The sequence below is a fragment of the Sinohyriopsis cumingii genome, chromosome 19 (genome assembly GCF_028554795.1).
Source record: "Sinohyriopsis cumingii isolate HCF-2022 chromosome 19, ASM2855479v2, whole genome shotgun sequence".
Lineage (NCBI taxonomy): Eukaryota > Metazoa > Mollusca > Bivalvia > Unionida > Unionidae > Sinohyriopsis > Sinohyriopsis cumingii.
The window spans coordinates 58,079,723-58,096,762 of record NC_142979.1 but is presented as its reverse complement, the minus strand read 5'-3'; the positions used below and the strand labels follow the sequence as shown (position 1 = coordinate 58,096,762).

Here is a 17,040-nt window from a genome sequence, read left to right as displayed (position 1 = left end):
AAAACTGACAACAGAGACCAATCTGAATAGAAAAGAGCAAAAGCATATATCTAGAATTAAAATTGATTGGACCAAAAGACCCCTTTCTTATTCTGATTTAAACAGTGTTATCAAGTGAAAGTTATCTATATTGAAACCTCCTTAAAAGCAAAGAAAATTGCTTTCAAATTTTGTTAAGGAATCAATTAAAAACAAGTAGGAAAAATACATGTACTACAAGATAAATATTTCAAATAACTTTAGGGACATTACTGTAAAAATATTAAGGTTTCATCATTTGTGATAACACTAGAAAAAACCTCCTCATTAAACTAACCAACCCACTATAAGATGGATATTTGAAGCTCTTTACTACACTTATACGAAAATTACGCCACAGAATTAGAAATTACTTTTATACAGACTCTACACAAAGCCCAAAATAATCTTACTTAGATATCAGTCAAATAAATTATGATATTAAATTGACAAGAAAAAGGACAATAACCAATTTCTGATAAGATTTTAAGGTTATATTACAAATTTTATCCTACCTTTGTTGGTCTGAAGAATGGATTTGACAAGAGGTATGTGATCTGCAGATATGCGGGTAAGATGACTACATATGGAAATGGTATCACAAATGACAGATAGCGGACTGGACGGTCGGATTGCTTGGCTTAAAAACTGTAATGCCTGGATGAAAACATAAAGTTACTGTTAATTATTAATACTAAGAATTGTTCATGCACTGCTAATTTTGTTCAAATATGGTTTAAATTGCTCAATTTCTTGGTAATTTAACTTTATTATGGTATATTAACTGGATGCAACAATAAAACAATGAGTAGGGAACAACTGTTCCTTGGTATGCCTGTTTAATACTGCACCTATTAGGTCATGTGGATGTTGCCTTAAACCAGGAAATGTCTGAAGGAGAAATTGTTCACTGAACTGTACACTTTGCAGATGAATTATTTTTTTCAAAATTCTGTTGCATAATCAGTTTCATGACTAAAATAATTCACCAGTCTTTAAATCACTGGCAATAAAATTCATATTGGCAAATAAGAAAGGGGCTACAAAATTACCAGATACATTTTGTACTTTGACCTTCTGTGCAACCATAATTTGTGCAAACAGGCAGGACTAGTCCAAGTGTAGTTTAAGTGTATGTGTAATTTTATTCACAACAAAATGGAGATTAGAGTGGGCTGATATGTGAAAAAGCAAATTTTTTAGTAAATTATGTTTCTCTGAGAATACTTACCCAATCACATTATACTAGGAATATCAGCCAAATACCTTGTGAATCCAGCCTCACAAAAGACGAAAATCGTCATATCCTGTCTATTTTTAGATATATAAAGGACAGCAACTCTTGCCCATTACCTCCCCTTGATACCACGAGGTGCTGCCAGTTTTTAGCTGAGTGAGACATTAACATGGATGCATGTTTGAGTTGAGCCAAGTTAGAACCCAGGACAAATTCCATTTTGGAAATAATGTTGTTGATTTTGGTTGCAGGAGATTAAAATTAGCTAACATATCTGAATTTTTTTTATCATGTCCAATGTCATATCTGCTGTGATGACAAAATGTGTCTGAGATTATGGATCGATAGCCTTTGATAGCGATCAAAGCTAACTGTTTCTCCTCAAAGAGCCAGAGAAAAAAGACAACCAAATGAGGGACTGAGGCATACAAAGGGACAATGTGATGGGTTTGGCACCAGTCCCTAAACACACACCACTTTCCTTTGTAAGCCTTTTCAGAGTGGAGGGCCTTCTTGCTCTTGAGATTCTCTCCACAACTGATGGTTTGAATTGTTTGACTCGCAAGGCTGACCTGATAAGAGCCAAGCATGTAGCAGACAACGATCCGGGAAGGGATGGAACACCCTCAACTGTGGTTGCATGAGAAGATTCTGATTGGCGAAGATCTATCGCTAGATCGAGTTGATCAGTAATCAGGATTTATCCCACCTGAGAGGGGCAATCAGAATCACCTTGCAATCCCGACCCCATAACTTCTGTATTTTTTGTTATATTAGGACTGTGGGAAGGTAGGCTAAGGCCCCAAACCCCTCCCAACTGATTGACAGCACATCCATGGAACAGGCTTCTGGGTCTGGAACAGGATAGACAAAGGTGGGCAACTTGTGATTTCACCTTGTCGCAAAAAGATCAATCAACAGTTGTCCCCAGAGGGTGCAGATCCAGATAAAGATCACTGAGTTCAGAGACCATTCCGTGTGAAGGCCTTGGCCTCGCTTGGATATGGTGTCGGCCAGGACATTGAGCCTGCAGGAATTTATCTGACTTGCACACTGATGCAGAGATTGTCGCACCAACATAGAAACTGCCACACTAAGACACACAGGTCAGGTGATTTGGTGCCCCCCTGTATGAGGCAAGTCAATACTGTTGAATTGTCAGACATGAAGAGGACTGTTTTGCCTAAGAGTTGAACTTCCCAGAAGTGAAAGGCCTTGATGACAGCCTTCATTTCCAGTATGCTCATGCGCAGAGGTAGCTCCTCTAGTTCCCACATGCCACCCATGTGTTCTGGCGTCAGTGCAAACTGTTATTTTCATTTGGGACTTCTCCAGTGGGATTTCCTTGGAAACCAACATAGGGTGTACCACAGAACCAAGGAGGATAGAATTTCTTGTGTGATCTGGATGGGTTGATCAAAAGGATGTGAGTAGTGGTGCCACTGAGACAACAGTGACATCTATAATGGGTACATAAAAAGGCATCCAAGCGGGATCAGGGCCAACACCACACTTAATGTACCAAGGAGACATAAGAACTCCCTAGCTGAAATCCAAAATTTGTCAGAAACTCGACCAGTTCTATTATTTTGTTGACGTGGACCCAAGGAAACAGCATAGATTCTGGTTGGTGAAAAACTCAATACCCAGATGGACAAAGTACTGGGATGGATGAAGATCTGACTTTTCCCAGTTCACTAGAAAACCCAGATGAGCCAGAAGAGAAAGAAGATCGTTCCTGCCTTGAAGCAGGGTCGAACTTACCATGTGTTTCTAAAGGATGTCTTCCAGGTATGCTGTCATTGCTGTTGAGGACAGTGATCGGAACAGAGAGAGACGATGCAATCCATCATATGAGTGAAAGCCCAGGTGCTGAGGTTGAGGCCAAAGGAAAGAATTTTAAATTGATAGACTGTGTCTTGGTAAGTGAAGCGAAGATATCTCCATGAAAAAAGGTGAATGGGGATGTCAAATTATGAGTCAGTGACCATCCTGAACTTTGGAGGAAGGATAAAATGATTAACAAATCAATTACAGGCCTGAGTTTGCCAATTTTTGAACAGCCTTGAGAAAAATCCGAGTGATTGTGGTTTTTGTATATCTCCAATTCCTGCTTGGAGAGGAGCAACTAAACCTCCTGCTTAAGTAAGGAATCCCTCTCCTGATCTGCTAAAACTTCCGTGAAGATTGGGGAGAAAGAGAGGGGAGGGGGTTGACAAAACAAAACCCAAAGCCCCTCTGAAATGAACTGGATCACCCACCCTTCCCAAGGGAGGAGGGAGATCCAGTGATCTTGAGAGTACAGGAGAGGGATGTCCAATGGTAGACTGTATACAGGCGGTGGGGGAAGTAAGTCAATGCTTGTGGTTGGGAGGTTTGAAGGCGGAGAAAGTCTGTTTCTTCCCTACTCTGTATGAATACCTTCTAGTAGATTGTTGCCTCCTGGTACATCATGCTGGGAGAGACACCTGTCTCTGGGCCAGTGAGCATCCCTTTGCATGGACGGGGGTTGATGGGTTCAAACGCCCTTGCCAGAGGTAGCAGTAAATTGGAGGGGTAGTTCCTGAGTTGCCTGCCTCCAAGTATCTTCAATTTATCCTCCAAATATCAGCAGAGACCCAAAAGGGGCCAGTCAAGCATATGGTACAGTTTAAGTGAAGCTGACCACAGACACACTGAAGCCATCAAAGTGTTGGCCAAAGTATCTTGAGCTGCTTGATTAAGGATACAAGCAATTATAGCCATCGCCTACCATGTGTAGCTATTACACTGGTCAACAGTGAAATCATTACTGACTTGAAAAGGCCCTAATCTGTAGTATTTTGGTGTGCCGAACACGAATATAACCGTGAAAAATTTGTATTGGCTCTCGTTTTGAAGATATTCATATACCTCATTTTCTATGTTTCACTGTGTAAATTTCTCCAGTAGGACTGCAGCAACATCCGGAATAATGATGTAACATTGCATAATACCATCATGCTCACATCATCCACAGTTGATTGCATCATTTTCTGATGCAGTGCAATACTAATGCCATGCGGCTGCTGAAGTAAGTTGACGTCAGCAGTGTACTATACATGTGTGGCCTATTATACTAATGCCAGGCGGCTGCTGAAGCTGACGTAAGCAGTGTACTATATAAAGCCCAATCAGATAGGTTCAGCATTTAAAATATTTTAGACGTTGTGCGAGACAGTTCAAGCTACTGTTACATAAAACTTATTATTTTATCCATTTACGTACAATAAAGAACAGTAATGCCTCGAAAGTGTGTTAATACCGCGGACAATTTTTGCTATATTTGTGGGGAAGTGACATTTGCCAACCAGAAGAAAAGTATCAATTCTCAAGTGAAGAAGGCATATCATCTTTACTTCGGATGCAAGGTTGGTGACCAAGACAAGCCTTGGGCTCCGCATATATGCTGTGCTACATGTACAACACAGCTTTCACAGTGGTTGAATTGCAAAAGGTCATCAATGCCGTTTGCAGTCCCAATGGTGTGGAGAGAGCCAAGCAACCACCTAAATGACTGTTACTTCTGCTTGGTTCCTCCTCTTTCCGGCGGAATAACGAAGCGAAAGAAGTCGAGAATAGTCTACCCAAACATTCCGTCTGCATTGAGACCAGTTCCACATGGTGAGGGACTTCCTATTCCAGAACCTCCAGCAGAATATTCTCTTGATTCATCTGACGAAGACAAAGGTGAGTCGACCTGTTCTTCTCCTGGTCCATCAGCATGCAGTGATCCAGATTTTCACTGTGGTGCATCATCAACCCCACACAGAATAACACAGGAAGAACTAAATGACCTGATTCGTGATTTGGACTTATCAAAGAACAAGGCAGAATTGCTAGGATCAAGACTCCAACAATGGAATCTTCTAGAAGAAGATATCACAATTACTGCATATCGAAAGCGCCACCAGCAATTGGAGCCTTTCTTCAGAAAGGAAAGTAATCTGATATTCTGTTCCGATATTGAGGGCCTCATGAATGCTTTAAAAATCACTCATGACCCACAAGAATGGAGACTATTTGTGGACTCTTCGAAACTGAGTCTCAAGGCTGTGCTTTTGCACAATGGAAACATTCTTCCATCTATTCCAGTAGCGTATGCTGTCCACATGAAAGAGACATACGATAACTTAAGGCAGCTACTGAATTCCATTGAGTATAACAAGTACAGCTGGCACCTCTGTGGTGATTTGAAGGTAGTTGCCCTTTTAATGGGACTGCAGCAAGGATATACAAAATACATGTGTTTCTTATGCGAGTGGGATAGCCGAGCAAGGGAAATGCACTACATGAGGAAGGAATGGACTCACAGGCAGAATGTAGCCATTGGAGAGAAGAATATCCAACACCCAGCTCTGGTTGAGGCTCAGAAAATCTTGCTACCACCCCTTCACATCAAACTAGGTTTGATGAAGAACTTCGTGAAAGCCATTGACCGGACTTTGCCAGCATTCCGATACCTGCATGAAAAATTCCCTCGACTCAGCGAAGCAAAGATTAAAGAGGGAGTTTTTGTGGGTCCTCAGATTCGAGAGCTTTTCAAAGATGACCGGTTCAACAACTTGCTGGAAGGTGACGCGAAACAAGCATGGAATGCTTTTCGCCTAGTTTCTACAAACTTCCTCGGAAATGTTAGGGCAGAAAACTATAAGGAACTAGTAGAAGACATGTTGATGAAGTATAAGAAACTTGGCTGCAATATGTCTCTAAAGATTCACTTCCTTCATTCCCATTTGGATTTCTTTCCTAGCAACTGTGGTATTGTTAGTGATGAACACGGCGAACGTTTTCATCAAGATATCGCAACAATGGAACAAAGATACCAGGGAAAATGGTCCACTACAATGCTGGCTGACTACTGCTGGACACTCCTCAGAGATGCTCCCGAACAGCTGTACAAGAGACAGGCGAAGAAATCTAAGATGTAGTCAATGACTTGATTTTTTATAGGTAGGCTATTACAGTTGACCTTTTACTATTGGAATGCATTTCGTTATGTAAACATTAATTTCTTGCAGATTACAAAAAAACTAGAGCCAATTTTGCAATTTGACTGTCATATTCGTGTTCAGCACATAAAAATTGATAAGAATTGACTAATTTTATTTCAGTAACATGACTTTTGTAAAAATTTGTTGTCCAGTGTTATCGGATCATTCAGTGAGTCAAAAGATTGCCAATGAGGCCAAGTCTAACATGGAGGATATCGCCACTATGTTCTGAACCAGCTTCGACGTGGCATGGAACACATTCTTATCTACTCTGTAAATTAACGGAGCTGAAATGTGAATGGCCGCCATATTTTTGTCAAACTCTGGTAGGTCCTAACAGAAAGCGTCTGAGTGTGTTTGATACCAGCATGAGGTTTAGTTCACTGGAACCAGGCTTTCCGAAAAGAATGCATTTGAGTTGCCAGGGTTGCCAATTCTAACTGAAAGCTGGTCGATAATATTGTTAATCTTTGCAGACTGATGAAGAAGCCGGAAAGATATTGTCTCCCCCTCTTCTGCAACATTTATGCAACCGATGACTTCACTTTGTAATATTGTGAGTTGGGAGGGGGTGTGGGACACTCCAAAGTGGCCAGCACCCAATAAATTTCCTCAATGGCAGTTTGAAAGCTGAAATTCGGTCCACTCCAGATTAAGACAGATTTGTCATCAACTCATCACACTCACTTTGTTGTCATCCAACACGGCATAACACATGCTGGGTGTCAGTGATGACTCTGTTTGGTCATATCTCTTCAAGACGCAAGCTCTTCCTTGAGGCTAAGCTGTGAGTAATCTAATATCCAACACTGCTGGAACTGCCAGCACTATTGGCCTTTACAAACGGGCTGATTTTTCATCGAAATCGCTGGTTAAATAAGGATATGCTGCCTGCTGTCCAGCTAGATGGACGGATCTATCACTAAGATCCCCGCAAACATTGTATAGTTGGCCCATTCCGGCCAAGCGGTCTCCATGCTGTTGCGGCTGGACTACTGGTAATGTCAGGGCAGTTGCCAGTGTTGGCTGGATGTCTGGTATCAGTGCAGCAGTATTATTATTATTCGAGTCCAGCTGATCGGTCATTAATCCCATGCACCCCTACTTACCAGTCCAAAGGCCATGCTCTGACATGTAAGAAGGCTTACCCCATCTGGGTATCCTTAGGAGAAAAAGATGGGATGGAGTTGCATCTTGTCTGCTGTTCCAAGAGATGAATCTTATCCAGTGATGTGTATTCCCCTCCATTATCCTCTCCATTTCTAGCTGTATATGTTGGTTCCGTACGATGAACCTTAGTGTGTGCATGTGGGGAATCCCAGCTTATCCCATAAAGCTTGCCATGGAGGATGATTTGGGGTGGAGACTAGGGATGTCAGAGGTATCCTGCCTTGACTTTGACTCTGTCTCTTTCCCCTTTGCCACTTTTTTAAGCATCACAATCCAAACACTTAGTTTGCATGTTGATTGAGACATGCATTATGTACATATAATGCACAGGTCATGGTTGTTCTCTCTGGCTTTAAGTCTCTTGCATTTTACAAACTGTCTTAAAGGACAGATAATAAAGGTGTTGTAATTTTATTTAATGCCCTAATGGGCTTAATATAAATTAACCACTAGATTATCAAAACCTGAGTGTAGAAAAAATAATATGGTCATAAATAACAAGCGAATAGTAATGCGTGAAATTACTACAACACTAAAGCAAAACAGATCAAAAGTGAAAGTGTTGTGATGCTTTTTTGACCTTACATATTAAGCAACATATAACTATGATGTTAAAGCCTCTCCGCAATAAATGGCATGAACAAAAAAAGTCCAATTCACACTCAACACAGAATGACCTTGTGTAGATCAATGATAGTGTTGTAGGATGGGGTCGTACACATGCAGTCCCTTTAAGCACCAAAATGGTCAGATTTTGGTTGAATTTGTAAAAATAATATATTCAGCAGGATGTAAATAAATCCACTAAATAAATCCAAAATGCTTGATAGCGGGCCTCTATGTAAGTAGAGAAATTGTTGGTGGTTAAAGCACTGCATGTTCACTGCACGATAGCAAAGCTAACTGGCGCCAACTAGTGGTATCAAGGGGAGGTAATGGCCAAGAGTTACTGCCCTTTGTCTATCTAAAAACAGGATAAGACAATTTTTGTCTTTTGTAGGGCTGGATTTGTGAGGTAGTAGGCTAATATCCTAACATAATGTGATTGGGGAACGTATTCGAAGGAGAAAGAAGGACTTCTGTTCAACTAATAAATGGAGATGGGTGGGTTGGGGGCAGTGGAAGGATCCAAATATATGGAAGAATAACGTGGCATTTGTGTACTGCACTGTTTGCTAACCAACCAGCTGTATGGATCAAAATCAATCAGAAACTGAGACCATATTAGTATAGTTATTGTTATACAGACTACACAGTTATGCATATTTAAATGATATAACCTTTAACCTTGAATCATTATCTCCCAATAATCATAATGGATGCCAATGTAAATTAATGAATGGGGGATCAGAAATTGTTGGAAACATGCATATTATGTTTGTAGTGAAGCATTTTATAATTTATATTGACTTATGTAACTCATGCATCAAGGGTAGTTATGGAGGGGACTTGCACATTCACATGGGAATCTTGAGCGATGCAACAAAGACGAGGATGGCTGACACATACCCTGAGTTCCTTGATGGTGGAACAGAACTGGTCAACAAATATCCTATTGCCTAGCACCATTCTGGCCACCAGACCCATGGGTGTCTCCAACTGCTCATTTTTCAGGTACCTCTGACAGGCATACAGCAAACGTGGAAGAAGAGCATGAAAATGCAAGCATCTGATAATACAAAGAGGAAAAACAAAATTTTATTAAGTGGAAGATATAGAACTTTATTGGCAAAACAGCTTTCAAACATTTTTCATTCCTATATTTTCACATGTAAAAAATATATCCATATATTTCTACATGTGAAAATATACAATTTCACATCATGCCATTTGACATTTAATTGTGTGTTCCAACATTTTTATACCTGCAGCAACATATATTTGATCTCTTTGAGCTATAACAAATAAATATAAACTGCATTACATTTCAGACATGGAAATTAATATTAGCTGAAGAAATATACTTGATGCCATTTGTGCATTAATAAAGTTATTTCCCCTTACTTCCTTGACAACAGTAACAAACCTGTTATAATGCATTGCTGAATTGGACTTGCCTTGTGGTCAAATTTGATCAATATGTTTATAAAAATGTCAAAAATGTAATTTACTGAGACACGTCAAGCCTACCACTCTCTTAAGTCACTGATATTTATATGATTATCCTATGAAAGTGAGGTGAGTTTATGAAAATAATGTAGTGGGTGCTGTGCTGAAGAGTGAGTTTGATCTTCTGAGCTTCAATTCTGGAACAAGTTGGGATATAATAAAAAGAAAATGTTCTCATCCCATTAAATACCAGATATATTTCATTTTGAGGTACCAAAAATGATGCATTTCAAACCACATGATAAAATATACCCAGTATTAACATACATAGTAATGCATACAATTCTGGAGACTAGCCTTTTATAAGCAAACATTTACTGAACATAAAGGACTCACTGGATTTGGTTTTTTTTTTTTACTGCTAAACTATAAAATCAACATAAAGATGACTCATTCATCATTTGCTATCCAATATAAATCTCTCTGATGTCTCAGTGTTTCCAAGGTTGGTCTGCATATCAATCAATAATGCCTACCAGCTCCCTCTACAGTGGAGGTGCACAGCATGTCTGCTGAGTTGTGCTGGTGATCAATGTACTCCTTCCATCAGTCCCTTGAAACTGTATCAGTTTTTAGAACAAGTCTCTGAAAACGAACTCTTGGAGAATGCTCAAGTCTATACACCTGAAAACCCATCAGAGCTCCTCAAGTGTTTTATGGACCTGTCACTTCTGCCAATGATCCCCCATACTAAATTCCACCCTGACTCAAGAGATTAGTGAGAGTTCAGCCTAGAGAGACAGAAGAGCTCCAGGCCCCCTCCAATGGCAAGTTGAGCCTCAGCTTGGTATAACCATTTAGACCAGGGGTGGGCAAACTACGGCCCGCCATGGGCTTTCATGTGGTCCGCCAAGGGTTTTCATGCAGCCTAGGAACAAATCATCATTCGCACTGACTCTTTTTATGTTACTCTGTTTATCAAATAAATGTGCTTCTTTTGAAGGTTTAAGTTTTCAAATATTAACAACATATTAACAACTGAAAATGAATTAGATGTTATTAAGAAAAACCTTTTGTTTTTGCTATTTCAAATATTAATTATTTTACTTAATGAACCATGCGGCCCGTGACAAGGTGTAAATTTGTGTATGCGGCACTTGCACTGGAAAGTTTGCCCACCTCTGATTTAGACCTTGAGTTGCTGCACTGAAATCTCTTTATTGACGGTCATTTTAGTAATACTGTATAAGAGGTCATAAAATGTTATTGGATTGTCCTTTAAAAACTGGATGTTTGAACTTCTGTGTTACACACTGATAGATTAAGGGATAAAGTTAACTGTGGTAACTATGCAAGCAAGTATTTACATGTTAACTGTTTCAGGAAGAACTAGATGCATGCAAATGTACATAAAAGGAGCAAATATGTCATTTTATAATCATCATCACATGTAAAACTTAAGTCCTACCAAGCATGGAGGAAGACAGTCTAGTTCATTATTGTTACACTAGTTCATTGATCACATATGTCATTATTCATTACTGATCTTTCTGATTTTTTTTATATTACTTGATATAAGACATTTTCAACTTTAGATTTTTGCAAGTATCATTATTCTTTCATTCTGTATTTCATACTTATATTTGCAATCTCTTTAATCATATTTCACCTAAGTGGGATATCTGTATTTCCTATTTATAGTAAGCACACAATGTCGGTGTATATCCAGATCTGCAAGACCATACTGTTCTATCCATTCCACTGAAGATCTGCTTTCATATTATTTAGGTATACACTGGATATACAAGGGTGAAGATTGTGACTGTAATGGGCTCAACACTCAAGTATATCTTAAAATGTGACAGACATTGCTAGTTGGCACTTACTGTTGGATTTCACTGAGTAACTCTTCATGAGTATCTACAGCAAAAGGAAAACAGCAGAGCTGCGTAACCTCCAGAATCATGTCCACTGTCAACTGCTGTCCTTCCGATGCAAAGCTGTAATGAAAAATTGTACCAAAGATAGCATGGTTCATGTAGATGTTTCATCAGAATTCAAGCTGTTTTCAATGACAGAAATTTAATTTTCAACTAATATAATTAACTGTATATAAACTTAAGAATGATCATATGGTATGAATAGTCAGTAAAATTTTAGAACGAAGTACTTCTTTCATAAACATGAACTCCAAAGTATTTTTTTGTTAAACCAGTCTAGGTGGAGACACTGTAGCTCAATGGCACTGGGGCTGGGGAGTTTAGGTGCAGCCATCTCATCATCACTCTGCAGTCTTTTCTGTCTGTGTTTCTAACTCCTTTTGTTCAAGCAAAACATAAACTCATTCCTATTGTCAACATTTAATTCTTTTCATGCCCTGGGACTTTAGAGCACTTTTGCTTTCTGATCTAGCTCAAGTTACTTTAGCTCTTTAAGTTATATTCATGGTGGGGACTTTAGAACTAAAGTCAAATGAACATACATCATCTGTATCTAAGTGATTTTACACAGCACATTAGTTCTTGATTATTATTTCACTCATTTTAATTATATTAACATATTACTGTATTATAAGCAATTTTAGGTACAACAGGGCAAGAAATGTTCCATTTAGAGATTTTTAATTTTAATTACCATTACTGGTTCAAGAGTTGGTATAATGTTCCCATTAACAGAATGACTTAAAATTACCTCAGCAACAACCAATCCAACATCTTTTGGCAAACACAAAACATAGCTCTGTGCTTATCACCTGGCCTTACCCACACAGACATCATGTAGAGTGCTTATGGCAATCTGCTTAACCAACTTTTTTGTCAGCCTTTACAGCCCAGTCAACAGAACACACATTCATTTACAAAATAAAGTAGTAACAATCCAAATGAGACGGAGAACTAATGACCATTTATGTGACCTAACCAGAAGACATACCCAAAGTGTAAAGATTGGGTTTCAATCATAATTTAACAGAACTTTAAGATTGTTTTTGTTTATGTCTGTAAATTAATGTTTTCAATGAAATGCATTTGTTTTGAAATTCAAGCACTTTTCCAGTACTTTTTGAAGCTGACCTAAAATTGAAGCACTTGTCAAGGTAACCATCAAAATTCAAACACTTTTCAAGACTGTGTGGACCCGCAATAGCGAATAACTGACAGAAAAAGATCTTCAATTAGGGATTCAGTTTTATGAGGTTCATAATGTCATAAGCTCCAATGAAAAGATAAGGCCAATGGCTACAGTATGCATAAACTTAATAACCATATGGAGTCCAATAAAAAAGACAAGGCCAATGGCTACAGTATGCACCAACTTAATAACCGTATGGAGTCCAATAAAAAAGACAAGGCCCATGGCTACAGTATGCACCAACTTAATAACCATATGGAGTCCAATAAAAAAGACAAGGCCCATGGCTACAGTATGCACCAACTTAATAACCATATGGAGTCCAATAAAAAAGACAAGGCCAATGGCTACAGTATGCACCAACTTAATAACCATATGGAGTCCAGTAAAAAAGACAAGGCCAATAACTACAGTATGCATAAACTTAATAACCATATGGAGTCCAATAAAAAGACAAGGCCCATGGCTACAGTATGCACCAACTTAATAACCATATGGAGTCCAATAAAAAAGACAAGGCCCATGGCTACAGTATGCACCAACTTAATAACCATATGGAGTCCAATAAAAAAGACAAGGCCAATGGCTACAGTATGCACCAACTTAATAACCATATGGAGTCCAATAAAAAAGACAAGGCCCATGGCTACAGTATGCACCAACTTAATAACCATATGGAGTCCAATAAAAAAGACAAGGCCCATGGCTACAGTATGCACCAACTTAATAACCATATGGAGTCCAATAAAAAAGACAAGGCCCATGGCTACAGTATGCACCAACTTAATAACCATATGGAGTCCAATAAAAAAGACAAGGCCCATGGCTACAGTATGCACCAACTTAATAACCATATGGAGTCCAATAAAAAAGACACGGCCCACGGCTACAGTATGCACCAACTTAATAATTGTATGGAGTCCAATAAAAAGACAAGGCCCATGGCTAAAGTATGCATTGACTTAGTAATTGCATCCACTGCAATGAAAATATGAGGACCACGGCTAAAGCATGCACTGATTTAATAAGTGTATGGACTCCACTGAAAAGACAAGGCCCATGGCTACAGTTAGCATTGATTTAATAATTGTATTTACTATAATAACATGACAAGGCCTGTGGCCAAAGTATGTTGTTGTTGTTGTTGTTGTTTTAGGGTTTAACGCCATTTTTCAGCACAAGATAGGCCATATATGGCGGCCAGTATAACTGGTGGAGGAAGAACCCTGGAAAACCCAGGAAAGAACCACCGACCCACGAGAAGCTACTGGCAGGCTTTCCCACGTACCCACGCTAGCCGAGCCTTGGACTCGAACATACGCAGACAGAGGTGAGATGGCAGTGATCCGGAACGGTGAGCGCTTTAGACCACTCGGCCACTCGGGGCCCCGGCCAAAGTATGCAATGACTTAATAATTGTATGAACAATAATGTAAAGACAAGGAAAATAGCTACTGTATGCAATGATTTAATATTTGTATGGACTATAATGAAAAGACGAGGGTAATAGCTACTGTATGAACTGACTTAAAAATTGTATGGAGTCAAATGAAAAGATAAGGCCAATGCAGAGATTTAATAATTGTATGAACTATAATGCAAAGACAAGGCCCATGGCAAAGTATGAACTGATTTAATAATTGCCTGGACTATAATGCAAAGACAAGGTCCATGGCAACAGTATGCACTGAATTAATAATTGCATGGACTAAAATGCAATGACAAGGCCCATGGCAACAGTATGCACTGATTTAATAAATGCATGGACTATAATGCAAAGACAAGGCCCATGGCAACAGTAAGCACTGATTTAATAAATGCATGGACTATAATGCAAAGACAAGGCAATTGGCAACAGTATGCACTGATTTAATAACTGCATGGACTATAATGCAAAAACAAGGCCCATGGCAACAGTATGAACTGATTTAATAATTACATGGACTTTAATGAAAAGACAAGTCCCATGGTAACAGTATGCACTGATTTAATAACTGCATGGACTATAATGAAAAGACAAGTCCCATGGCAACAGTATGCACTGAATTAATAATTGCATGGACTATAATGAAAAGACAAGGTCCATGGCAACAGTATGCATTGATTTAATGAATGTAAATCAATGGAAAGATGGAAAGATATATTTGACTATGTCATATCCCAAAAGCAAACCTTGGAATTACAGGTTACATGAACCAAAACATTACAAGTGCTTTAATCACAAAACCGTCATCAATCTGAATGTCTTGTCAGCGCCCAAAGTAAACTGGCTCCATGTGATTTCATTCTTTCACAGTTTTACATATTTTAAACCATTCTATTCATTGTCAATGAAAACACTGTCATCCTGCCATGGCCCCACTTAAAGTGAGAGCAACATTTATTGTTCTTTCCACATTTTAGCAGCGATACTGTGATATCCTCTGTCTGTCCATTCAATCTCCTAACCTGCCAGGTAGAATTTCACCAAACTTTGTCCATGGGTTGTCCATGTGATGGATATCAGAAGAGTGCTTAGCGTGCCTCCCCTGGGGTCTCTGGGAGGGGATCAAAAGTCAAATCACACTAAAACGCTGGCTCCCCCGCCATGATTTCAACAGCTTCCCTTATTTCACTCTTTGGGGTATTATTCTTTCTACTGAGAACTTGGACGTTATCCCAATAAACAGTGTTCCCCGATTCTTTGCAATGTTCACCAACTGCTGTCAGGGATTTTCTGTAGGTGTATAATTCTTCTTTAACTCTAGTTTCAAGGCTTCTAGCAGTTTCCCCAATGTAGTCTTCTTCACAGCTATCACAATGGAGTTATAGATGACTCTGCCATTCTGGTAAAGTTGAAAGGTGATTTTCAGGCTATTAGCTAAGGAATCCAGAGCATTTCCGGGGGTGGGGTGGGGTGGGAACAGCGCCACTGTAGAAACAAATCTTACAAAACACGTCCAAAATTTGTTTCTATCAAGTTTAATCAAAAATCAGTTCAGCCATTCTGAAGGTTACAAAATGGTTGTTATCAAAGCTACAACATTGCAAGGCAAGCCATCCTGCACACAAATATGATACAGATGGCATAAAAGACATTCCTGCCAAATTTAATCAAGAACTTGAAAAATAGGTTTTTCATATGGTTGCTAAGGAAGCCACATTGTTGCTAGGGGAGTCATCCTGAAAAAAATTAGTAGACTATATTATCAGAAAAAGTCTTACAAAGTTAAATGAAAATGGTCCTTTAGTTTTTAACATGTTCAAAAAAGCAATTGTTGATAAATGCACAATGGATGGTACATGCTGGAATCAGGGCCATACCATAAGCTGACTCAACCTAATGACCCTTTGAACTAAAGATTGCAGTAACAAAGGCATTTTCAAAGTATTTTTTTCTCTCCAAACTTCAAATATGCAGTCTTAGCATGAAGACACATAATATATGCTGTAGAGTTTCAGTTATTAATACTGGGTCAAAGTTATTGGTCTCAGGATCACTGAGTGAGAATATGTAATAAAAAGTGCAGGGGGTGTCAAGGCAAAGCACGCAAGTAGCTCTTGTCTTAAACCTGTACTTCCTCTGGGAATGTATGAATAATAAAAGGGAAACTTTCATAAACCATATCTGCTTGAGGTAGAAGTATAGACCAATATAGATGATGGGTTAACTATGAGTTTTATGATGTCAATAATAAGTACAACAAAAGGCTTTTTAATTTTAAAGTATTTGACAGAATTGATCATCTACCTGTGCTGAATGTAAGCTTAAGTTTACAACATTCCATATAATGGTCTAAAAAAAACTAACTTTCTGAATGTTTCTTCAATAATATTTACCCAATAATAATATGCTGGAAGCACATCCACTACCTCACAAATCCAGCACCTCCATCCCACCCCCGAACAATACAACTGTATTTACTTGGCTTAGTAACAAGGTTATCAGGGTTTTAAAAAATAGTAACAACAGAGTAGTCTCTACTTATATACTTGGCTTAGCACCAAAAAAACTAAAGTTGTCAATTTCTACTAGAGAGGAGGTCCAAGTTCTATGGAGATGTAACTAAGGGAATGGGTGTACTCAAATAATTATAGGGTAAATTTTATCTAAGAAAAATCCAATCATAATAAATCAGGAGAATAGGTAAGAAGTAGGAGCCATCTTGCCCTAGAAACCAGCATCATTTGTACAAAACTGAAAGGTCTTTATGTCAGGATGCTTTTTGAAAATATGAACAAATTATGTCCCGTGAGTTCTGGAGAAGTCATTTTTGGTTGTTCTATATTTAGTAACAGTGGACATATTTAACTGCAGATCAGCATCAATTGTACAAAAAAACATGGAGGTCTTTATGCTTGGTTGCTCTGTGCTTAGATTGTTTGAAATTGGTCCAAAGAAAAATTGAAGATAGCAATTATTGATAGTTTATTTTTCATTTACAA

At 38.7% G+C, this 17,040-nt stretch overlaps 1 protein-coding gene across 4 annotated transcripts in view; it reads right to left on the bottom strand.

Annotated features, from left to right (window-relative positions):
* LOC149775766 (serine/threonine-protein kinase 36-like) overlaps positions 1-17,040 on the bottom strand; it is a 158,703-nt gene that overhangs the window by 38,323 nt on the left and 103,340 nt on the right. For all 4 annotated transcript variants that reach the window (XM_089944445.1, XM_089944448.1, XM_089944449.1 and 1 more), the window contains 3 exons: positions 11,373-11,486; positions 8,947-9,106; positions 534-675 (listed from right to left, as the gene is read on the bottom strand). In XM_089944445.1, the coding sequence (XP_089800571.1) occupies positions 534-675; positions 8,947-9,106; positions 11,373-11,486 (416 nt within the window). The remainder of the gene's footprint in view (positions 1-533; positions 676-8,946; positions 9,107-11,372; positions 11,487-17,040) is intronic.